Source organism: Prinia subflava, chromosome 2 (genome assembly GCF_021018805.1).
Source record: "Prinia subflava isolate CZ2003 ecotype Zambia chromosome 2, Cam_Psub_1.2, whole genome shotgun sequence".
NCBI classification, from domain to species: Eukaryota; Metazoa; Chordata; class Aves; order Passeriformes; family Cisticolidae; genus Prinia; species Prinia subflava.
Genome location: NC_086248.1, coordinates 98,844,538 through 98,869,292, shown reverse-complemented (window position 1 = coordinate 98,869,292; position 24,755 = coordinate 98,844,538). Strand labels below are relative to the sequence as shown.

General features: G+C 45.5%; 2 protein-coding genes across 5 annotated transcripts in view; one reads left to right on the top strand and one right to left on the bottom strand.

Moving 5' to 3' along the window:
- CLIP4 (CAP-Gly domain containing linker protein family member 4) overlaps positions 1-3,393 on the top strand; it is a 31,816-nt gene extending 28,423 nt beyond the window's left edge. For 2 of the 3 annotated variants that reach the window (XM_063391182.1, XM_063391183.1), the window contains exons 16-18: positions 45-109; positions 779-851; positions 1,493-3,393. In XM_063391182.1, the coding sequence (XP_063247252.1) occupies positions 45-109; positions 779-851; positions 1,493-1,817 (463 nt within the window). In that variant the 3' untranslated portion in view covers positions 1,818-3,393. The remainder of the gene's footprint in view (positions 1-44; positions 110-778; positions 852-1,492) is intronic. The other variant, XM_063391184.1, reaches the window with a different exon arrangement.
- A 2,427-nt stretch (positions 3,394-5,820) lies between these two features.
- ALK (ALK receptor tyrosine kinase) overlaps positions 5,821-24,755 on the bottom strand; it is a 104,063-nt gene continuing 85,128 nt past the window's right edge. For both annotated transcript variants that reach the window (XM_063391181.1, XM_063391179.1), the window contains 10 exons: positions 24,665-24,755; positions 23,702-23,766; positions 22,714-22,843; positions 16,867-16,964; positions 15,715-15,807; positions 13,958-14,059; positions 12,672-12,806; positions 12,022-12,112; positions 8,652-10,737; positions 5,821-6,676 (listed from right to left, as the gene is read on the bottom strand). In XM_063391181.1, coding sequence (XP_063247251.1) covers positions 10,033-10,737; positions 12,022-12,112; positions 12,672-12,806; positions 13,958-14,059; positions 15,715-15,807; positions 16,867-16,964; positions 22,714-22,843; positions 23,702-23,766; positions 24,665-24,755 — 1,510 coding nt within the window. In that variant the 3' untranslated portion in view covers positions 5,821-6,676; positions 8,652-10,032. The remainder of the gene's footprint in view (positions 6,677-8,651; positions 10,738-12,021; positions 12,113-12,671; positions 12,807-13,957; positions 14,060-15,714; positions 15,808-16,866; positions 16,965-22,713; positions 22,844-23,701; positions 23,767-24,664) is intronic.

Here is a 24,755-nt window from a genome sequence, read left to right as displayed (position 1 = left end):
GGGTTGAGTTGAAATGACCTCTTCATTGTGTTATTGCTTTTCAGACTAGCAGGTTCTCTGGATTCTCTCACAGAGACTTCGTGGAGTAAAGTAACTCACACTTTTCCAGGTAGGGGTGTGAGACATTGGGATTTGGGTGAGGCAGCCCCGCAGGCCCTGCTCTGCAGGCAGAACCATCTGCACAAAGCCAACTTCTCCAAAAGAACAAGAGATTTTCAGGGACCCCAAATGCCAGGCAGTAGTCTGGCTGCTCTCTTCCTAAAAATGTAGCCTGCAGAAGGAACTGTGGAGTACTAGATTGTTCTTAACACTCTGCTGGCAGAAAGAATTATGTCAGATGTGGTTTTTGGCAGTCTTCCCTTATTGCTAATATTGCATTCTGATCAGAGAGAAAGGGAAATGGAACCTGCTCCTTAATACAAATTGAGATTGATGAAGGGATCAGTAGGGGGACGTCCCTATGAAATTACTAAAAATTTTGTGAGGTACTTGAAGTAGTTGATTTTCTTTTCCTCAACTGAAGCTTTTTGTGAAAAGACCTTCAAATTACCCTTGTTTGGTTTGTTTAATTTAATTTCTGTTCCCTCTGAAAAGCCAAACATACTACAGGCATATATGTTCATGAGAAGTTTCATCGTTTAATTTCCAAATGAGAGGGGAGAAATGTGCAGCAAATGTAGTGGAAGCAGTATGAAAGAAAACACAAAAACTTTGTGTTCATAAAGGTTGGGTTTTTTCCTTACCAAGTCCTACACAGCTTATTACTCTTTTCACTCAGGTTTTAGACGCAGTCTAAGCACCACTTCTGCATCTTCACAAAAGGAGGTAAACAGAAGGAATGCCTTTGTTAGGTGAGTGTTATGAGTTTCAAGTGCTTGGGTGAGCTGGCTGTTAGCTTTGCTCAAAAAAAAAAACAAACCTTCATGCATATATAGGATATCTAGACCTTTACACGTTCATCTTTTTCTTTCCAAAATGGATCAGTAGTACACTGTTTTTCCATGGGCATCCTGGACTACAGTCTTAGAATTCAGGTTGGCATTAAAGTTGTTTTCCAATCATCCATCACTGCATATTCTCCAGATTCTTGTATTTTCACACAGCTGGGTGAAGTTCAGAGGCTCTTGGTAAAGGGCTTCACTTTGTTCTGGTGATCCACTTGTATGTTAAAAGTTGTTTTGGTTAAACTGTTTTAAGCCCCAAATAAAATGTTTTGTATGGCTTAATTTACCAATACTATCACTTGCTGTAAATATTGTAGGTCCTAGCATCGGCTGAAGGAAATTGCTTTTCCAATACTTCAGACTGCCGGGTGTAGCCGCCTGTCACTGTTACTTCATGGTTTGTTAGTGACAGGAGATCGAACCCAGTTTTTCTAAAAAGGATTTGAGGGGGTGTTTTTTCCCCCATGCACCTCCTTGAATTACAGATTTGCCCTGGATGTTTTGTAACAAAAAAAGACAAGCGTGTTTTTGTTCTGTTCTTTCCCCAGTAGATCCAAGAGCTCGGTGTTGCGGCGCAGCTGGAGCAGCAGCACTGCAGCTCCCTTGGAGGGGCCCGTGAAGCTGCACGAGGGCTCCCAGGTTCTCCTGACCAGCTCCAATGAAATGGGCACCATCAGGTACATCGGCCCCACGGACTTTGCCCCGGGGGTGTGGCTGGGGCTGGAGCTGCGCAGTGCCAAGGGCAAGAACGACGGCTCGGTGGGGGAGAAGCGCTACTTCAGCTGCAGGCTGAAGCACGGCGTGCTGGTGCGGCCCAGCAGGGTCACCTACCGCGGCATCAACGGCGCCAGGCTGGTGGATGATATCTGCTGAGCCACCCCGTGCTCAGGGAGGGGACGAGGACTCAAAGCACAAAGCAGCCCCGCCTAGAACGCAAACTGATCTTGGAATCTTCAAATCTGCATTTGTGTTTTACATAGATAGATATATATATATGTGTGTGTATATAATAGATATATTTTATATAAATATATATAGAAAAATAGAGTTCAGTCATGTTAAGAAGTAAAACAACTGTTGAGTTTCTCTTACTTTAATGACCCTTGCCTGGAAGGTTATTAAAGCATTTTGGGTTTAAGATGCTGCATCATTTGAGAACTCTTCCAGTTGGAGAACAGAGTGTCTGCAGTGTTCTCTAAAGTTCCTCTATGGTTCATGCAGTATTTAGAGGGTTTTTCTCCACAAAGTAATGAACTGGAAATGTTTGTGCATTGCCTGCTTTTGACAGCAGAGGTGGTTGATGGGTGACATTAGCCTGGTTCCTGGGCACTTTGTCAATTCCAATACCAGCTGCTAGCAATAAGAAAGGAGGGAAAAAAAAAAAGCCAAAATCCCTCCCCTTTTTCAAACAGTTGTGGAGTATTTTTGCATTTTATAGTTCAGATCTCTCCTCTTCCTTCTCTCTCCTACTCTCCATAATGCAAAAGGGCTGATAAATACAAAGATTTGCCCCTCTCTAGAGAACAGCAGCAATTAAATAAAAAGCCTTTTAAAAGCACAAATATGCTGCATGTCAGTCTGTACAGTAACAAGCACTTTTTGTTCTGCATTTGTAGAAAGAGCTACATATGAGATGCACTCTTTAAAATAATGCACTTTGCACTCTCCTCAAGAGCTTTCCCTCATTTTTAGAGACTATTTTTTGTTTGGGGTGCTGCAGGCAATGAATATCACAGTTGTAAAGTACAAATAAACCCAGAGTGGAATATACAATACCCTTCTCATAAATACTAAGTCTGTGTAAATACAGCAAGGTAATTCCTGCTAATGGTATGGAACAGATACAGGGTTTTCAAGCAAGCTGTTGCCATTGTTTGATTAGTTTGTGATACGTTTCTTTTTGTTTGCTTTGGAACAGTTTCCAGTATAAATTTTTGGTGAGATCTTATGGTGAATTAAGAATAATTTTAGGTACAGCACTGTAATGGGCCTTTATGTGACATCATTTGTGTACCAGCCTTTTAGAACAGCTAATCTTTTGTCTGTTTTAAACATAGAATGTATTTTAATTGCTCAGCATATGTAAACATTATCTTAACTGGATGGGTTTGTGTTCATTTACACATTTACTTTTAAATGATTTGCTTGCTCTTGCCTACTTGAAGAAGTGACACTTTAAATTGTAGTATCCTATTTTTAGACAGAATCCTGCTGCTGTAACCTTCTTTTAAATGTTGCTGTAGCTATTTTTCCTGATCTGTATTTAAAATAATGCATATTGTATTCTAACTTACGGGAATTTTTAATTGAATATAAAAGCTGTAAATTTTGAATGTAAAAAAAAGGTAATGCTTTATATTTAGAGATGCAGATATTCAGTGATGTACTGAACTTTGTCTAATACCTGTTTCCTGCTGGTATTAATAAAATGAAACCCTGTTAAATAGTAGTACTAAAAGAATTTTCTCTGGGTTCTTACAGAAGGTAGAGAAGGACATCTCTCACTTCTTCTGTACAAAATAAGTTCAGGAAGTTCAGTGTGGAGCAGCAGCTGCGGACTGTGAACCAAAAGCTTTTCTCTCTGTTGAGCACAGAACTGCCCGTTCCAAACAAAGCCTTTGCACAACACATTCTGTCACAGCCTGGTGCTCCTGGGTGAGCAGTGGAGTTTCTGTGAGGAGACCCTCATTATCAGGAATGCTCTTTTCCTGCCTGACTGGATGGAAGGGGTAGAACTGCTGTATCTGAGCAGCAGCTGGAGTTCTCCAGGAGGCTGGTATGGGAAAAAGTGTGTGGGCGAGGCAGCAAGCTGGGGCAGCTTGTTAAGAGTCACACCACTTCAGTGTGGTCTGTCTTGCACAGATGATTCAGTGGGAGCTTGTTTTTCCTGCAAGGGTGTCAGGTTGCCCCTCCCACAGCTCTGCAGCTCCATGCAGTTCAGCTGGAAGCATGGGCTCCATGGCCTGGGCCTCCCTGAAGCTGCCTGATGGGTGCAGGAGAGGGCACAGATACCATCTGACACTGGGGTACTGAGCTGTACCTTCCATTTCAGCTGCACATCTCTCGTGGAAGCTCTGGCTGCAATTGGCTTGAGCACTGTAGCTTAGAGGAGCAGTCTCACTGTTATCAGGATGGAGCTGTTTTGGTAGCTCTCAGAATCTTCTGCCAGGAAGCAAGAAGCACTGTAAATTGATGCTGTCTGAAACAGAAATAAATCAGTCCATTCCAGAAAGGATTACTGATGGCTCTCTTCAAGGTGATGATGGGAAAGGATTTGTGCCTCCCTAAATCCAAGGTAAGTTGCCATAATCCTTTACTCCAACTCTTGCAGGAGGACACTGTCATAAAAAAATTTCTGAAAATAAGTGGCAGTGAAGTTTGAAATGAGGTGCTGTGCAGAGGACTATACTATCACAGACCCTGACTGGTTAGAAAAAAAAGCCAAATTATCCCCACAGTCCTGATAAACTACATAAATACAGCATTATCTGTAGTTTATAAATAGATAAACAGATGGTCCCCAGCAATTCTGTGCTCTCTGCAGACTCTTGAGGCCAGTCCTTGTCCCACAGCACATCTCAGGTCCCAGTAAAGGAAATGTCTTTCCTCAGTACTCTTAGCAATTAAATCTTCTGAGTTTCCTTGAACACTGGCTGCAGAGACCACAGGTGCATGTGACAGGAGTATGAGAATTTCCTTGAGGTGTCCAAGGATGAGGAATTAAATTCTAGGGAGTTCAGCTCAACTGGACTCAGTGACTGATTTGCAGATGGTGACAGTAATGGTTTTCTGGGCAGGGAGCCTGAGCTTTCAGAGTGCTGCTGGTCAGCAGCATCTGAGGCAAACAGACCCAAGGCTGGCTCTGCAGATCTGCAAGACCCAGTGTACTTCCTCTGACAAGTTAACTCTGTTACCTGTGAGATGTGGCAAATCCAGCGCTTCTCTCATGGCTTTTTCAGAGTTCAGAGTTTGCAGAAGCCTTGTCAAGGACCAGGTGGAAACTGAAACTATCCTTGAAAGCCACACAGCAGAGTACCCACCTGCATCCTTTTCCCTGCCTGGCTGCAGACAGAGAACTCTGGAAGAAAGGGAAATCAGAGCAGAGATTTCCAGCCAGTGCCAGATCCCAACCAGGCTGTGGTGGCTGGCTGCTGACCAGCCCTGTTCCTGGAAGAGCATAGGAGAGCTCCTTTTTGAGTTAAGACAGGGATGAAAGCAGAGGTGGGAGGGGAGAGGTTCCTGCTGGAAAAGTCTTGTTAACCAAACTACAGCACTATCCTGCAGGAGAATGAGCACGTGAAGGAGAAAGTTTATAGGAAGTCTGTTCTAATTTCAAGGAGTATTCCTTGGAATTTCAAGGAGATTGCAGCTACCTGGGCCATCGGATATGGGATGGGATAAAGAGTGTTTCAGGGCAGGAGCTACCTCTTCCTAGAATTGTCACAATATTCAATACTGTCATTTCCAACACTGGAAATGTATTACAATACAACTTATATGTAGACCTATCCTCAGTCCAGCCTCAAAGGCTGTCTTAGGTATATGCATTTAGGAAAACACCCCAATGCTGTCTGCAGCCATATCCTTTGTTCTCTTTTTATACTGGCCAGTTTGCTGTGGGTAAAAGCCAGCCTTCCTTGTTACAGAGGGAAGGGCACCTTCCCCTGTGAGAAACTTGGTGTGTAACATCTACAATAGAAAGAACACTGGAACAGCTGCTTCGAGCCCAAAGGGTGGCTTGAGGTACCACCAAACCTGCCCCTTAGGGTGTTCATCACCTTAATATTTCTGCAACTTTGCAAAGTAAAGATGGATGTCCAGAGACCTCCCTCTAATGATCCAATCATTGCACAGCCCAACACAGAGAAATCCAGCTACTGTCACTTTATTTGTCTTCATGCCTTGTGGTTCACTACACTTGTTTACAATACAAATACACTATTCAATACAAAATACTCAATGACCATATATTAGTATTTTTCTTCATAGTATCCCTGAAGTGCACAGGCCCTTCCTTTATAAACAATGTTGCTGTACATGAGACAGACACTCCTATAATGAAGCTCTGTACTTAAAGAAGCCAGATGTGGACGCTTGGGACATTTCCCTGTGACGGGTTTAACTCTGGGACAGACGAATGGCGATGTCTTTGCTGCTGTGGAAGGCTGTTTTATGCTATTCCCATGTCAAGGTTCTCATCCCCAGAAGCCAGGCGCAGTACCAGGAGCAGACATGCAAAGCAGCACCTCTCATTCCCTCTTTCAGCCCTCGTGTGCCGTGCTGCTCCCGCGGAGCCTGTGCAGGGAAGCTGGAGCAGCCACGGTCCGACACTGCCTCGGCCAAACTAACTCAGCCCTGGGGCTTCCCACCTGTGGTCCCTGCACCTCCTCTGGCTGTGGCCAAGCCCCTGTCCCACCCCGCTGCCTCACTGCACCTCGGGGAGCACAACCACCCTCGCTCCTGACCTCGCTTCCCTCCCGGGCACACGGTGCAGAAACAAGGATCAGTGGCAAAAAGGGAAGATGATGGCACAACTGGAAAGGTGGAGAGACAGGCATCTGAAACTAGTTTACCTCCAGCAGCTCACGGAATCAGAAACCTACTTATCTTCTATAGGAAACCAGGTAATATCCACATGGAAATAAGCCATTTCAGAGCATAAGAGGGGTAGCACAGAGTTCTTCTCAGTTGTACTTTACATCCTGTAGATCATATTGCTTTCCGCTTTTCCACTGTAGAATGAGGAAGATGTAAATCAGAACATCATTATTACCCACACAAAAGATTAATGGTCTTAAAACAAGTTCCTTAAAAACATACAGTGTGTCAATAAACTATAATTTAAAAAATAAGTCACAGACAAAAATGGGTAAGAGGGTTAAAATAACTTGAATTAGTTTTTCTCCTAGCATGGAGGGGTTTGATAGAGGAATTTGGGATTTACAGAGTGCTTTGGTCTGGTGAGCCCATGGCGACTTAAATCCCTTCTGGTCCCTGCAGCTCTGAGCACTGAACAGATGAATCGTCCTAGACACAGAAATTAAAATTTCTGGTTCATGCTTGTGGCAACTGCAGCCTGAACACAGGTAACACAGCACCCTTTGGTCCAAGCAATTAATGGTAGTATTTGTTTTCTAAGAAAGAGGACAGGCAAATGCTCCATCTCTTGTTTCTAAGTGAGAAGATTTGATTAGCACCAATATTTATGGAACAGTTTTTGCAACCTGGGGTATTGTGCTTGGACAGCACACAGGGATACCCAACAAAATGCTTGCTGAGGAGCTCAGAAATAGTATGGTTTTAACACTAAAAATAAGCCCAAACTGGATTTCTGAATTCCAAGAGTTAAGAGAGAGGGATTAAAACAAACCCCAATAATACAAACAAACCACAAAACTGCAACCAGTCGAGAAAATCCAAACCATTAAAGAACACAGAACAAAACATTTTGCACTGGAGATGCTACAGGGAAGCTTATTTAAAAGCAGCTACCGGTGCTGAACAGTATTTGTCTCAATGCACTGTAGTTAGCAGACTGGAGAATTCCAATAGTAATTCACCATTTCCCCTGATCAGAATTCTCTCTTGACATGTTCCACAGGTAAGAAAGCAGGAACGTATTTAGCTCCTTCGTTTTTTTAAAACTCCCATTCTGTGTGAGTATTTCAGCAGAAATTCTACAATAAAATAACTGCACAGCACGAACCCAGAGCACTAACCACGCTCACCATGGCTGGGAGAGCCTGCCTTTCACACCTACAGACTTAAAATAATCTCTTGCTGCTCGTGCTTTTTAAGTTTCTTTAGAAATGCCACCTTTAACATCATAACCTGGCAGCTTATCTGCATTTGTTCAGCATCGAAGCTGCTGCCCTAGATCCAAGAATTAACAATTTCAGCTAGTCAAAGATCATTAACTTAGCAACTTTTTGTTCTTGTGCATTCTTTTGAAAACACTCATCAGTAAACAGGTCAGCTTCTGCCCTCAGTAACTTTGTAAGGCAGCAAAAACTCAGTGTGCTCCTTTGCAAAGAATAGCTAAAGAAAACAATGAGGAGCTCCAGCTCTCCTGAAAATGAGAAAGCTGAAATACTTAAATGAAAATTTCTATTATATGTGAATAATGTACTGGTGTAATAAATTGTTCAGATAGTGCTTGCCTCCTGAATTAATCAGCTTTCCTGAGACTCGAGAAACTACCCCACTGAGTTTACTGAGCTAGAGAGAGAGAGACTGGTGTGACACTAACACAGTCCTAAGCTAGACAGAATCCTTCCCCAGTGGCTATTTCACAGCAAGAGCTGCAAGCCTAATAACCTTGGAGATGACAAATACCCTCTTAGCTCGACCCAGAGAAGTCTGTAAGTATAACCCTTGTTATCCCCCCTAACCCATGCAGCAGCAGCGGGATGGATCTCTAGCAGATGAACATGAAATTCAGAGCAGCCCCTGACCCAAGCTTCCCAACACTCAAGCACAGCCTGTTAACCAGTCACCACATCTGCCTTTGGTCTAAAAAAAGGATTTAATTCTATGTATCGGAGACATCAGAAAGGCAAACTAGGAGAGCACACTAGTGCTCCCCCTGCAATGTGTTTCTTACAAGGGGTTGGCCCAAGCCAAGTCCTCCAATTTCAATCTGCCCATCCCAAAGTTTAGGATATACAGGGATTCTGGTTTGTTCCCTTATGAAGACAGGAAGCTTACCTCAATGTTTGGATCCAGGGCCAGACTGAGGGTCTCTTCCCTGAAACGAAGAGTCTCAGACTGAAGAACACCTTCCCACTCCTTTGCTGGTGCTCCAGTACTCCTATTTCTATGGAAATAAGCACCCCTTTTTTGGATAGCATTCATGCTAAAACAGCTCCTCCCAACCTTAAGCTGAAGTTACTAATGCACATCTTTACACATGAATTATTTCCTACGTCTATGTTTTGACAATACACTTAACTGGAATATTTTCATGCATGGGGTGTACAAAGTGAGTCGATGGAGTGTATGTCCTTAAACCACTATCATACACGTATTTTGCTGAAGGAAAAAGGGCTCCAAACCCTTCAATACAGACAGTATCTGGCTTCCAGACAGCGGCACGATGTCGTCTTCTGCCATTATGGTGTAGTTCATACAGGGTATGTCAAAGGCTATTTCAAACCTTTGAGGTCTGCAGGTGGATGTCCATTTTCAGGGCATGGTGAAAGTCTCTCTCATGACCATGGTCCTTTAAAGCTTCACCTTGATTCCACTTGACACTCACCCATTCCTGATGAAGGGCATTCCTACTTTGGTAGGACAGAGGGAATTTTAAAGGGCTTTACTTGGTTCTGGTGCTTAAGCATAGGTAAACAAAAACAAACCAAAGAAAACCGCAGCCAAACAATGCCCACCCCCTGAATGCCTCATAGCATCTATATCCATCCTCTGCTTCCTCTGCTCTCCTCTCCCCTTCAAGTGGTGCACTGTGACCAGGGTTTTTCCACTGCCCTACCTGCACCCCCACAACAGTGTGCATTCAAGGACTTTCGAAGACTGCATTGTAGCTGCAACAAGACTTGAGAACGTTCCATCGCGTCACCATTCAGTGCTGTCCTATTTTTTTTTTTTTTTTTGGTTTGGATAGAGGACGCTCTTCCCAAACCCACTACAAGCTCTGCCAGCAGCAGGAGACCTCCAAGTTTTCCACAGCAATGACAAGTTTGGCACGGAAAAGCCCAGACATGAAACACTCATGGCAGTGAGCCGCGGCTTGACACGGAAGCAGAGGACGCACAACTGGGAAAAGCTCACAGGAAGGGCATGACGACAACCATGCGGATGAGTTGATGCAACAGCAGCTGGGCCTTGCAGTTAACACCAGTTCCCTGCATCCTCCCTCCCCCTTGTTCCTCTGACTCTACTGGGGCTCCGGTGGTTTGAAGCCTCTCGGGTTATTAGAAATTACAGCGTCAAGGGTGGCACTTTTGGAGCAAGTCTGCACAAAATAGGAGGTGATGCTGTCAGATGCCTTGCTCGTGGTGTTGGGTAACAGGACATCTCTTCAAGGCTCAGGGGCCACATGGGGGAAAAGTCAAGAGAGGGTCGAGGGCTCTCAGGGCCCCTGCTGGGTTATGTGGCTCTTGTTTCTAAGGGCAGGCTCCTCGTAACTGCTAGCGCAAGGTGGTGTGGAGTTTTCCAAGGGTAAGCCCTGCTGTTGGTATCCATAGTTGACATTGCCACAGGGGAAGTGGCGGAGCCTAAAGAGAGGCACTTCTTTAACGCTTGCGGTTAGGGAGGATGGCTCTAAGAGCAGGGAGGAGCCTGGCAGCCTGCCAGTCACAATGTTGGGCCCCACAGTACAGTTTCCTTCCTGCCCCAAATTCTCCCTCTCGGGCCTCTCCTTCTCCAGCAGAGAACTGTTTTTGCTGGCCTGCTTCTCCGCAAACCAGGAACCGTAGGTTGGATTCCAGAGGTTGGTGGGCTTGTTTCTGGAGCCCCGGCTTTTGTGGAGCTCGGAAGGGGGATTGGACTGGGCATAGGCCATGTTGATGTGTCCGCCCCCTGCGGCTGACTGCACCTTCCCCGGCACTGGCTGTTCCAAGGCTCCCACTTTCCCTAGAGATTTTCCAGCAGTGACGGCTGATGGCAGGGGTGGTGGAGAAGGCAGGGTTTGCTTATCATCCTTTCTATCTTGGTGTGTTGAGACCAAGAGAGGAGGAATTCCTTCTGGATCATCAGGGTGCATCGCCACCTTCTCCTCCTCCTCAGCCGATGGGCCATATTCTATCGGCAGGGTGGTGTTGATGACATCAGGATCCTGCCAAAGGGAACAACGGGAATTGCTCAGAGTCTGCAGCCATCACACATTGAATGACACATCTACCAGCTGTCATGCTGTGATCTCAACACATGCCATCGCCCAGAGCCCACATTCCATGAGGAGGGGATGCAAACAAAGTGCCGTTAGGTGTGAGATGCAACAGGACATCCTTAAAATCCAACTCTTTGAAAGAAAGTAACCCTTAAACTTACCACAGAACAGCAGAGGCACAAAACCCATGAAAAGCATTTTTTATGTTCAGCAAGATTTCCTGTGGGAATGTCTTTTGGAATCTATATCATCTCAGAGTTCATAACACACTCAGATAATATTGAGAAAGTTGTGTAAGTATTGCCTCCACACAACAAGGGAGGAATGGGAATGCAGAGTGAAGACAATACTGGCAGACCCCTTGAAGACTGAATCCATAGGGCCTGCAGTTCCCAGCTAGTTAAGCAGTTTTGAAAATTAAACTGAGAGAAAATGCAGTGATCCTGGCAACCCTTACTTATTGCTATATGCCATGGCAAGCTACAGATAGCAGAAAAAATTCCTCCCAATCCTGGGATCCAAACACACATTAAAAAAAGATCAAGCTTCCCAAATAGTAAGGGAAAGCAAACTGACTGAAGTGAACAACAGTGTGATCATACAAGAAGCCTGATGCAGGCAGGAGAACATTTTCCAAACTGCTCTACTCCTTGCAAGGTAAACTGGTGGTAAAAAAATAAGTGAACCAAATTTTGGCCTGGAAAGCCAGCCACATCTTTTCTCTGCTGCTCAGTCTAAGAATACTCACTCCTGTAGCTCTGCCATCTCCACCTGCCTTCTCCAGTGCTGGCAGATTCAAAAAATTGCCAACAGCTGCTGAAAACACCTGCAAAGGGTGTTCTGAGCTGGGACCATTTCTGTTTGGGGCTGACTGTGCCTTAAGGATAACCACTGGGATGGAGTGGCTGGGATGAGCCATGGGAGAGCATGCAGGTGCTGGCCCTTCTTTGCTCTTTGGTTGCTGCAATCTGCGCCTCTATAAACAGAAGCAGAGCTACAGGTGTGCTCTTTGTAAAGCTGTGCCAGCCTGTGCCTTTCAGCAGCAAAAGACAAGGAGTATCAAGCACCTGATAAGGTGAATATCCCAGCCAGGGGTCCCAGGTCCCATCAGTCTCCCTGCACTGCAGCAGTGCAGTGCTGCCTCCTTATCTCATGTCCTGGCGTGTCTAGACATCTCCTGAAGAAGAACCCTCTCCACCCCTCTCGTCCAAGGTGAGTGAACACTGATACCTGAGTGCAGTACTCAATCCTCTCCAGGATTATGGCAAAGTTGGGCCGATCTTCAGGCTGGTGCTGCCAACACTGGGTCATAATGCGGTAGCTGGAAGGGCAGAACAGGAGACATTCATGAACGCAGATCCTGTGGGATGTGACTACTCATGGCAGCTTAGGAATCATAGACATTCGTCACCATTCCTGCTTCTAACAAATGAGAGCTGTCTGCCTTCCCTGGATGCACCAGTAACCACTGGCATGTGACCACCAGTGGGCTGAAATCCACAGTCTTTCAGAGAAATTACTCATCCACCTGAAATCCCTTGGACAATATGCTAAAGGTAAGCAGGGCTGCAAAGAAAGGAGCTCAGTTTTCCCTGCCTGTGAACAGTGATGCACTGAACTTTCACAGCTAACCTAAGACAGAGAAATACTGTGTCAACTTTGATCGAACAAGCAATGGCCAGGACTTCTCAAATGGGCCCTGAATTATTCTCCAAAACAACAGGAAAATTAAATATTAGAGAAATCACTGACACTAAAGTTTAATATGGCAGATTAGCCATGATTAGGTCAATCTTAAAAATCATTAACTTCTGAGTAGAGAAAAAGCATTTGAAACAGAAACTTAGTTGCATGAATATATCAAAGTTATAGTCTCATACACAGGGCCAGGGCAGTTTTTAGGTGGATCCATCCTTCCTCCATTGGTGACAAACTCCAGAACCTCCTGGTTGCTTTTGCTGGGGTAGGGCATGTATCCCAAAGAGAATATCTCCCATAGCAATACGCCAAAGGACCTGAGAACAGAAGCAAAGGAGAATAAAGTGAGGGATACTAGAATGACCAGTGGGAAATGCCCTTAGGGTCAGTACCATCAGCATTGCTCTTGGCAACCTCTGATCAGGCCACTGGTGGAAATCCTGTAGGATTCAGACATAAATAAGCTGCACAGATGTAACAGTGAACTTTAAAACTTTTAACAACTATCAGTAGTTGACTGTTGGGTGAGTGAAGCCTAGGATGTAGGTAGGTAACAGTGGTTGCTTTGCCCTTGTACTCAGTACTGTTGAACTGGAGGTAACAAAAGTGAAAAGTTATCAGTGAAACACTGACCACTGCTGGAGACAGGAGTTATGGCAAACTCTTCCTCTGGAATAGCTACCCTGCATGAAATATCATGCTAGTGAATCCCTGCTGATGCTCTGAGGCACACAGGCCCCACCTGTCACTCAGAGCACAGTAAAAATGCTCTCTAGCAAACAGGCCTGGGTGCTGTGGCCTGCAAGCCCTGGGGACAGTGGCTGGGACAGGACCCCTTCCAAAGCAGTCCCCTGGTCAGCAGCTTGGAAACCACAACCTCACTGGTTAAAGCTGTGCAGAGATGGGCAGCGATGGGGAACTCCTCTGCTTGGTGCTGAGACAGGCAGAGCACAGCTGTACCAGAGTGTGGACCTCGCCCCTCTGCTGGGGCTTGCTCAGGAGCTGTGTCCTGGCCCCCAGCCCCTTCCCCCTCCACACCTTCCCTGAGCTCTTGCCTCCTGCTCATTCGATTTTCCTCCCCACCTCTGGCCACTCAGGAACTCCAGGTGCTGCTGCAGGCCAGGAGACAGGCAAACCCCACAATGTACAGCACCCCTCTCCGTGACTGGCAGGGTGGGTCGTGCCTGCAGCCTGCCACGCTGCTTTCCTCAGTGTGGGACTAATGCTTCCCTCCCTGGAGCAGCCTGCATCTGCTTTGGTCTCCCTTCCCAGCCCGCCCACCTGCCCTCAGCACCCACCCCTGCACAGGTCTGACCTTCCTGCTCCCTTGTCTCCTCAAACACTGCTGGCTCTGAAAGACCCAGCTGGTCTTTTCAGTATGAGAGAAGTGAACAAGAATGTGTGCTTTTTAAAAAATATTCACAGCTTTCCACAACACAGACAGGACAGCGCAGGAAAGGAAGCTCACCATGTGTCAGTTTTTGATGTAAATATCCCTTCCATGAAAGCCTCTGGAGGCATCCATTTGACAGGCAGCATTGCACACCCACCCTTACGATAGTAGCTGGCTCTGCAAAGAACAAACAAAATGAAAGAGTCAGTCAAGAATTCAGAAAGTCCCATTAATATGGGATTTTTGTAATTACAAATATTAAAATTATGAGGCAGAGGAGAAACTCATTTAGGTGGAGCAATCTAAGTGCTGAAATTATCTGTTTTTTCTCATAAAAGTAATGAAAAAGAGCAGACTATGGAAGTGCTGTTTAATCTACATCACTTCAGGCCTGATCTGGTAAACCTGACCTGGGGAATTCCTAACACAGTAACTGCTGCTGGCAGTGTCTCCTCCTGCCCTTTTCAACCACAGCAAGATCTCCTCACTTCATCTCACACATGGTCATCTTGGGCACACCCAGCAAGAATAAACCAAACCCATCCCATATATATCCATTCTACAGCACTGTGAGTAAAATCCAACCCCCTCTGTAGGAACAAGGAGCTTGTTGAGGAGGATGCCAGGCCATTAGAGCTGGGACACTAGCACAAAAATATTCCTGAGACAGGAGTTACAACAGTTCTTTAGAGTCACTGTCATTTAAAATAAAACCTGCAAGCCCCCGATCCCATCCTGACAGTTGCTGGAGGCTGCTCATGCAAGCTGGAACCACTGATCATAACTGCACAGCCTGAGCAACCAAAGGACATTCCTGGACAAAGAAACATATGCAGGCTTCAAAGGCACCTTTGAAAGCTCAGCACCAAAGTGTTCATCTCAGCAGCTGGTTCTGATGATTGTGTGAGGGTGACAGATGCTACTTTGTCCCAGCAGAGCCCCATCTGACAGTGGGGAGGCATGGGGACTCTTTGTGGAGGGAAAAAAGCCACGCAGCTGTGATACACTTGGGTGTTTGAAGGTAGCACTCTGTTTGCATCACCTCAGGCTGTGATACTGTCAGAGCTCAAGTTAAGCAGAGCCAAGCCTGGCTTAGTAATTGCACAGGAGAATCTCCAAGCAGGAAAAAAATAAGGTAAGGCACTGGAATAAACAGTGGGGGTGACTGAGCACAAGGCATTCCTTCTTCCGAGTCAGGGCAAATCAATTCCTCAGCACAGCAGGACATGGAGCTGCACTTCTAGAGGTGCTCTTTGGAAGATGAGACATCAAACTGCAGCCCTGACTGCTTATGGTCATTAAGGATTTTCTGGCACTTCTTGCGAGAGCAGAGGTAGTTAACCCCACGTCCTAGCTGAATTCCAGTTTGGGTGATTACATTTTCCTGATCTTCTTCTGCACCTTCCTCCTTTAGCTGCAGTAAATTGAGGAGATTTACTGATGACACCAAACCAAAGGTGCAGGGGTAGAATCAAGGAGAGAGATTAAACTCAGAATGATTTGGGATCACAAAACAAAAGGGTACATCAATGCCATTCAGTGTGGAGAATGTAAAGAAAGGAAACTGAGAAAAAAGTCTAAGAGGAAGGAAAAACCCTTTAATGACCATTAGACTTCACTGCCCAGGAGAAAACTGTCAGGAGTGGGAAAGGTCTCCAGGACAGTTCAAGGCAAACACCAGGAAGGCATCAGCTGGCATTCACCAGGTTGGGATCTCTCCACTCTCGCCTCACCAGGGTTACACAGAGCAGCACAAGGGCCTGAACAAACACTGCTCCTCCCTCATTCCTGTGACCTTCCACTTGCAGGTACCCTGGGCTTGCCTCTGCTACCTGTATATATCCCGGGCCATTCCAAAGTCTCCAATCTTAGCCACTCTCCCAGGCCCTCGACAAGTAAGGAGGCAGTTTCTGGCAGCAATATCCCTAAAAGGAAAGGCAAGAGAGGAAACAGAAAGAGAAGAACCACTTAATCATTTGACAGTTTTGCAAATCAAAAAGAAAACAAAAAATAGTACCTACTTTCCTGAGCTGCAGAGAACCTAGAACAGCCAGAGAAGTCAGTGTTTGTTTATGGATAACTACAATGTCCCCAATTCCAATCTATCCCCACAGCAGGAACAGTTTTGTTCTTTAGCATTTTATTTTTAAACTTCACACAACATTTTCCAGTTGAAAGGGTAGGCCTCCTGTGAGCTTCCTTTCATCCCAGGAGCTATTTTTGTGACCCTAGGGAGTGCAAAGAGAGGAGCTGATTTCAGCAATGTACTAGTCCCAACATCAAGCTGTCTGGGGAATGATCCACTGATCTGTTCCTACTGTGCTTGTTGTCAAAGGCTGTTGTACTGCCAGAGACAGGTAGAACAACAATGTGCAGGTGTTGCTCTGAATACTGAAGCTGTGGGCCTGAATCTGTGTATGCAGGTAGAGCTCCAAGCTCCAAGCTCTGCTGGGCTGGAGTAAGCTTGAAGTATGAGTAACACAATGGCACAACTTGTGGGTGACTGTCAGAACTGCAATCTGCCATCTCTGCTCATCTCTACTCCACAGGCAGATTTTAGATGCTTGCCAAACACCCTGCTTTGCAGGAGCAATGGTCACCTGATGTTGCCTTTCTGGCTGTGCTTGAACAGGTGCTCTTCAAGAGGGAGAAGCAAAGGCTTCCAAAATGAGCAGACAGGCACTAAATAAAATTCATGATAGGGAGAGCTTTAAAGACTTCTGTCATAAGATTGTGTTCATTTGCAGAGCAGCCAAATAGGCTGCACAGATGCAGGCCCTGAGACAGGGCTCAGGATCTTTGGCAAAACCACAGACCTTTGCCAGCCTGATTTATAGCAGCTCCTCTCTTTATTGCTGCCATGACTCGGATTTTGCCTACCTCTTTAAAGGTATCCTGCCACTAGAGTGCAGCAGCACATAAACATATGAGCAGGGCATCACCAGCCCGTGTCTGCCTGCCCTGGCCAGGCTGTGCTCACCCACCTGTGAATGAAGTGGTTCTCCTCCAGGTACTGACACCCACACGCAATGTCACGGGCCACGTGGAGCAAGTCCAGCATGGAAAGGGAGGAGGGCTGATTCTGCCAAGGGACAAGGGACACACACGGGTTAAAAGCAGAAACGTGGTGTGAGTTGTTGCTGATACAGTGCCGGGGTCTCTCCAGCAAGTGATGTACCTCTGCTGTTAATACACAAAGGCATTAGCAAAATGCACAAGAGAGAGTTCATACCCATGAACTGTGAAAGGATGTGCAGACACAACGTTATACAGGCCCCAGAGACAGAATCAGAACAGACAGAATCAGCTGGATCTGACTTTCCAGCTCCATTGGGATGCCCCTGTAAGCATTTCCTCCAGTTCTCATGGCAGATTCTTTTGACTTTTCAGCACGGTTTTTGAGATTGGTAGCCTGAGCTGTTCTTCACTGAGTTTCTTTATATTATTGCCAGCTCCCCTCTAAAGTCACCTTGAACCACAGGAATGACATTTTGTATAATGGCATGAGTCACATTTGCTCTTTCCCTCCTCCACATCTGTGTAGGTTTTATCTTGCCCCTTAGAGCACTGACACAGTTTTGTGTAGCCAATGGCTATGCAAGACTAAGGCTGCCAACTCCTTGTTCCTGTCCCTCTGATGAAGTCCACAGCCCTTGCCAGGAGGAGCCAGATGCTTTAGTGGAAAGGGCAGGATTCGCGCCGGTGCTTCTCAGCCCCTGAAGCCAAACCATCAGCTGCTGCCTTGCGGTGTGAATCAGTGATGCCTGAGGTGTGAATCAGTGATTCCTGTGGTGAGATTCAGTGATTCCTGTGGCCAGTCCTGTGGGCGAGGAGGAAAGTGCTGCTGCCCGTGGAGTGATGAGAAACAACTGGGCGGCAGTGACTGCTCATGCCACAAGGACCACTTCATAGCTAAGTGTTTCTCAGCCTTAGTTATTGGACCAAACAAGCTTATCACACTCCTTAGATCTCTCTGAGGACACCAACCAGTCACCCTAGTCTCCAAAAGGCACACCTGTCCTTGGGGCTCTCACACCAGAGCACAAATCAGCACAGCTTCTCCAGTGGCAGGGACTGCTGCCTCTCCAACCCATCTGTTGTAATGGAATGTGTCTCCAGACGGATGCAACGCTGTGCTGGCCATCCCACCTGATCTAAACCACTGCAAACTGGGACTGGAAATAAGTCCAGGCCCTGCAGCAGCCAGTAGTTAAACAGCAGTCATTGGCTGGTAAAACAAAAAAACAACCAACCAAAAAACAAAACAAAACAAAAAAACCCAAAAAACCCCACAAAAAAACCCCCCAAAAAACCAAAAAAAACCCAAGAAAACAACAACAAACAAAAAACCCCCCACCAAACCAACCAAAACCTGAAAAAACCCAACTTAATGTCCTCTGAAGATATTAGGAAAAAAAAACCTGGCCTCAGTACTTGACTAATGAAATAATTGAAAAACGTTGCATCTCTGTGTGAACAAAGCCTGTTTTGTTCAATGCAGGGCCATAAACCAAAATGTGATCTTGTTCCACTTGCTTATATTTTATTATTTACACAGTACAGATCATTGCATGTATATACGTCACTGATTTTTTAAAACACTGGACTGCACCTCCCCTTAAACTTTCCTCTTTACAGAATAACTATTTTCCACAACCATAAAGCAGCTCTTTCCCTGCCATTTTGTGGGGAAGGGGCAATAATCTCTTTTACCCTTATGAGTTAAAATGACTCACCAGCTACACAAGATGGCTACAGTAAGAAAAAATGCACGTCTTCTTTTTCCCTTGCAGGGCATAACCAAGGGGAAATTAATATCTCAATCTACCCATTCTCTGCTATTTTGAGCAAGGGTCAGAAACCTGAAGTGAAAACTGAGTAAAAAGCCCAATTCTTTACTCTACAACTGATTTCAGACTCAAGCTCTACTGCAAAGCAGTCAGTAGGCTGAAGCCACAAGCTGATTTGAACTGTATAGCTTTTTTCTCTTTTTTCTTTTCTTCTTTGCTTTCCTTTCCCTCCTTGGATGAATTCCTTCCACCTTTTATTTGGCTAAATACAATCCTAAAACAGATGTGACTGCCCAGCCAAGGACAATTTAGCCATGTAATCTGTTTGAAAAATGGAGTTTTGGGATTCATTTTACAAGGGGGCAGCCTTGAGACACACCAAAGGATCCGCTTCACAGCTTTTGCTCCCCAGATGAATGAATGATGCCAGCTGCAATGCTCTGCTGCTCAGGACAGTGGGCATGCTGGAAGCACTGGTGTGACACCTCCCAGGTGAGGCCGAATCTTGCCAAAGGTGAATGAAATTCTGTGCATTGTTCGGTGTAATCACTGCTCTGTGCAACAGGCTGCACAGCACAAAGGAGGGGAATCATTTATCCATATACGATTTCTCTCCCAGAGCTGGGCTTTGATTGCTGTGCTGTGTGTGAGAAAGATCAGCACTGAACCTCCTGGAATGGACAATTCTGCAATGCTCACACTGAGCTGAGGCTCCCATTCCAGGCGTCTCTGAATCTACCTGGCTCCCTCTCTGCTGATGAGGGGAAGTGGTAATCCTGTAATAGATGTGAAACTCTATTAGAAATGGAATAGAGAAAACCTTCAGGGCTGTCAGCCATGGGCTCATGGGGAATGATGAATCTGAACCTTATGGAGTGGACCCAGCTGGCACAAATTGACATATTCCACAAGAATCACCGGTATTTTATCAGTGATGTTGGGTGGAGATACAATCATTCTTGCTTAGAGTCCAGAAAAATCATTATGTGTTGGCTGAACTGAAAGTTCATTTTTTACATGAAGAACACAGATGAACAACATGGCACAATGCTGGCAGCATCTCCATCATTAAGTTGGATCCTGTGTTCTGATACCTCCTGCAGCTGCTTTAGCTTTCCATTTCATGTCTCTTGCAATGCCTTGAGTCCCTCCTTCCCTTCATTCACCTTCTCCTTCACCATTCCCTCTGCTTCCTTTCCTGCTTTTCAGTGTCCAAGTGCATGACAGCATGCTGCACGTGTCTTGTTCCAAGCCACACAGGTCGTAGCTGGCCAGTGGCAGCTGATGGTCTCTCCAGCATGGTGTTTTTTTCCATAAACCTTGGAATTAGTGCCAAGTTAATGTCTCTTTCACACCTTTATTAAGTCTATCCAAAACTAGCAAATGAATTTGAGGTTACTGGCAAGGCAGTGCAAAGAGCAACTGGGGGATGAAGGTGGAGACTGAACACGTAAATCTCTTTTTTGTAATTAGGCTGAAAGCAAAAGTAGGTGGGAAAGACAAGGTAGTAAAAGAAATTAGCTGGAAAATATGAAAGTGGAAAGAAAAAAAGGGGAAAGGCAGTAATCCATATGGTGCTTACTGCAGAGTGAGAAGGGCACCTCTGTCATCCAGTCAGTCAGACTGGCTTGTGTGTTTAATTAATTCCTTTTGGAAGCAAAGCTCACGGAAGCCTCTTCATTCTGCACTGTCCCTTGTCTTTCCCTTCCCTCAACGGCCCTGAAAAGCCAGACATCCAGCCTACCATGCCTACCTTCTGCCTGTCTTCCCTGAATGAGCAATAGGAGGAACAAAGCAGCTCAGGGTTCATTAAGAGCAGTGCAAAGATACATCCACTAGCACTGAGCCACAGGCCTTATGTACAGAGACTCTGTCACACCTGGACTGTATGCAGAGGGTAAATCCACTTCCAGGGCTGGATCCCACACTTCACAGAGCACAGTGCCCTGCACACATCTCATTTCTCATCACTCATAGTCTCCTTGCCTCGTGGTTAGTGATCCAGCAGCCAAAAAACGCACCAGAGGCTGATTTCTCAGCACTCACAGGTGCCATTGGCCCCTCAGAAGCTGCCCCAGCAGCCAGACAATGAATTACCCTGTCATTCTTGCCAGGCAGACACCACATGGGATGGCTGCAGAAGCAGAGCAAGGCAAGGGGAAAGAAGGTATCAGAATGGAGCAAAATCATGTGGCTCTGTGTCTGCACAGAGTCAGGCTGTCCATGTTCACCCAGCTGTTAAAGAGGGAATGGAAACTGCTTTTCTGAATCAGTTCCAGCTTGCAACCACCCATCTGCACTTGAAGCTCAGCTTTCCCAAAGTGTGGAAGACAGGGGACAGGCAGAAAACAGAGGTATCAATCCAAGGTCTGCTTCACTCCTGGGAGCAATCAAATGCAGAAGCCAGGGAGAATCTTCGGGCTGACAGGAACAGGGTTTGTGCCTGGTAGCTGTTATGGTCAGTCTCAGGTAACCTCAAACAAGGAAAGAAGAGGAATGGAAGGAGCGACTGTGAAAGCAGAAAGAGAAGTACTAAGGAAACAATACTAAGAACTAACAATACTAAGAAATACTAAGGAACCATCAGCCTTTTCTGACATGGGCTTTTCACAGGGGTTGCACAGAGCTACTGCTGACAGGAACAGAAGTCATGGTAGGGAAGAACTCGTGACTGAGGTAGGGCCAAACAGAAAAAAACTCCTCAGATCAGAAGGCTCCCACAACTTCATCCTATCAAGATTAAGGGCTGTTTCATCTACAAAAGCAGCTGCCTCATTTTACTTCAAGTAGGTGAAAATTCCTGCTATGCAGGACCCAAGTTCTCAGTACTTCCATACAAGATCTGCACCATCACTGAGCTGGCTTCTCTAATTTAAGCAGCCAAACCAACCCCATCCTGTTTCACCTGTCCCTTCACACACCTTGCAGAGCCTGGCCTGGCAGTTTTGAACAAAGCACTTACCTGGCAGCATAGCTTGCCTGTGCCATTTTATGCTGCACTGGGTGAGAGTGGAGACCACATTGCAGAACATGAATTTCCCCATTCACCTACCACCAAGTTCAGCCCATTGGTAGAGGCATCTCTAGGAGCTTCAGAAAAACAACTTGTATTTATAAAGTCTGCTTGCTCAGACTTCAGATTTTCCTTTCTGGGTGTTTAGCCTCCTTATCCAGAAAGGAGCTACTTTACTGCAACCTAGTCAAGACTGCAGTACTTTTGAGTCTCACAGACCATTTTATATGTCTGAAAACCACACTGCATGGAAAAAATAAAAAAGTTGATCTGTTTCCAGATGCCTCAAGGAAGAATCTTATTGATGTCTGTTAGAGTGAATTTGTGTCTCTCTTGTACTGACAAAATGCAGCATTTTGTCTTCTGTGGAACTTAGAGACAAAGTATGAAGCTGGGCCCTGGTCTTAAACTTCAGCAATATCTATGTGACTTTCTGACCCAGGGACTCAGAGAGAACTTTATTCTTCCAAAATTCTGAATTGTTTTTAGAAGTCATAATTTATTTCTTCCACATTTCTAGCTGTCTGTCTCTTCCTATTGATGCTGATTGCAGTGGGGAAAATCTTTAAAATTCTGGATTAAAGATACTTTCTATTAAGTCAACAGCTCCAGGCCATATTGTCTCCTTGCCTATGCCAAATTTGAACTGACAGATATCCACAGAAATGCATCTGATTAGAAGTTTAAATAATGGATTTATTTTTTTTAATATTACTAGCTCAACGTTTTTCCCCCAGCCTGCTCCCAGCTGGTGAGAGAAAGGTAAGAGTTGAGTTTAACATTTATTTTTTTAGTATCTGCAATGTAATCTAGCAAAATCCAGGGATGAGGCACTTCTGCATGGCCTCAGCAGCATCTTTTCCCTAACCTCCTGGCTCCTGCCTTCACAGTGGTCTGACAGCAACTGAAATTTTGTGACCATCTAAAATGCTGGGAAATAGTATCCGCATAGTTCAGCTCTTTTATAGCTAAGTGTTTGCCTTGTGGCAGCAGCTGTCTAAATAAAATACAGCTTTCTCTTTCCTTACCGGTCTCGGCCGTGTCTCCCTCAGGAAGGATTTCAGGTCTCCTCCAGCCATGAGCTCCAGCAGGATGAAGCGGGGCAGGGCCTGCAGGCTCACCCCGATGCAGCGCACGATGTTCTGGTGATTGAACTTGCTGTGGAGACAGGGACACCCAGCTGTGGAGTAACTTCGACCCAAAAAGCACAGTAGCAAAATGCATTCCTCCCTGCACCCCAGAAAATAACAAAACTCAAAGGTAGGGCTAGTGGATAAAGCTAAAAGCACTATCCCTGCATTCTGTGTCTGTCTGGATAGTGCAGGGACAGACAGAGGCGGGGAAGCAGTGGCTTTTGGCTGCTTTTCCTCTTCCTATTTTCTGCATTCTTTTTGGGCTACAGCAATACTTGTGTGCCATAGGAAGCCGAACATATCTGATAACATAGAAAATCTGCTCTTCATTTTCCCCATCCAAGAGGCAGAAATTGGGCTAGGGCAATGTTGTTCCAAGAAACACACTGACATGGGGATCTGCTTGTGGGGGATTTTTCTTGAGGCCTAGTCTCTAATACTTCCTTATTTCCCCACCTCTCAAATGTGATGGGATAGCAGTTCCATGGATTCTGGGATTCAGACACTGACATGACATGGCAGCAGCATAAAGTCAATCATATCTTTTAGCTTTGACTAGTCAAACCCAAATTCCCAAGGGATGTTTTCCTCTCTAAGAGAAATAATAATAATAAAAAAATCTTCTAATCAATTCTAAAATCTGGGTTTTAAATTTTTCCCTTTGGGTAATGAAAACATGTGTGGATCCTTTTGAAAATTTAGCCTTTAATCATTTGGTGACTTCATTTGTAAGAAGAACAGAAAAGGATGGTAAGCTTATTCTCTTTGTGCTAAAACTACTGTATAGATGTGCTAACAGGACACCCCCTATGAAGAACTTTCTTCTTTATTTTGTTGGGCTTTGCAAGCCTACACAAGTGCTGTTCATGTGACTCATACACACCTAATTATGAGAGCTTCCATGAGGAAGTCGAGCTCATCTTGCTCTGAGCACACTTCTGGCAATGTCTGGAAAAGAAAGAACCGGTTGACAAGGAGAAGATACTTCAACTTACAGATTAGAACACCTGGCACTAACTTTGTGTGTCTGCAGCAATCCTTCTTTCTCAAAAGAAACCTCACTCTAAGACAACCATTAGAGCATTGCTAAACTAGACTGTGAAATCTGTTGAAAGGTAAATATCAGAACTCCTGGCCCATCAAAGCCACTGTCATCCTTCTCCCAGCAAAGGAAATAGCACAGAGAAGTGTTCAACATATGGGACTCTGCTGTGCAGAGGATGAGATCACAGTTCCTGAGTTCTCTGCAGTTCAATGATCCTACCTTCCAGCAAGACTGGGATATGTAACCAGCAGCAGAACTGTGCTGCTGTTTAATCACTAAAAGAAACCAAGCTGAAGGCCTGGAGAACTCTACCAGGGTCTCTTAGGATTTAGCTTCACATCCAATGCATATCTATCCTGTAAGGGAGTGGTGATATCCCTGGATATCACCAGCCATCTCCTCCTTGCAGGGTTCTTGATATTTGCGCCGGCAGCTTTTGGCCCTGTTAGGACTTGTCCTCTGACTCACAAGGCTTTGGACAGATTACCAGCCAGGTGTAGCATGGGGAGGATGGACAGAGGATGGATTTAGTTCTCATTCCTGCAGTCTACTGTGGCTCTGTGGGAAATCTTTGCCTATTTAGTATTCACAGACCTCTTCTAGTAGTCTCACATACCCACACGCTATGAGCTGTACCATTGCTGTGATGGATTAAAGCCTTGCAACAGAGAAGCAATAATTCCAGCCACGTCCTTCAGGACTTATAGCAACGCTTCATTCATCTTCATTGCTAAAATGCATTGGGACTCTTGGGTGAAAGGTGCATGAAACCGTCATGATAACTCATACACTGTCACTTACTTTCACAGCCACCTGCAAGGGAGTGGGGTCGCTGGGGATCCCTGTCACCTGACCTTCATATACCTCACCAAAGGCTCCGTGGCCCAAACCC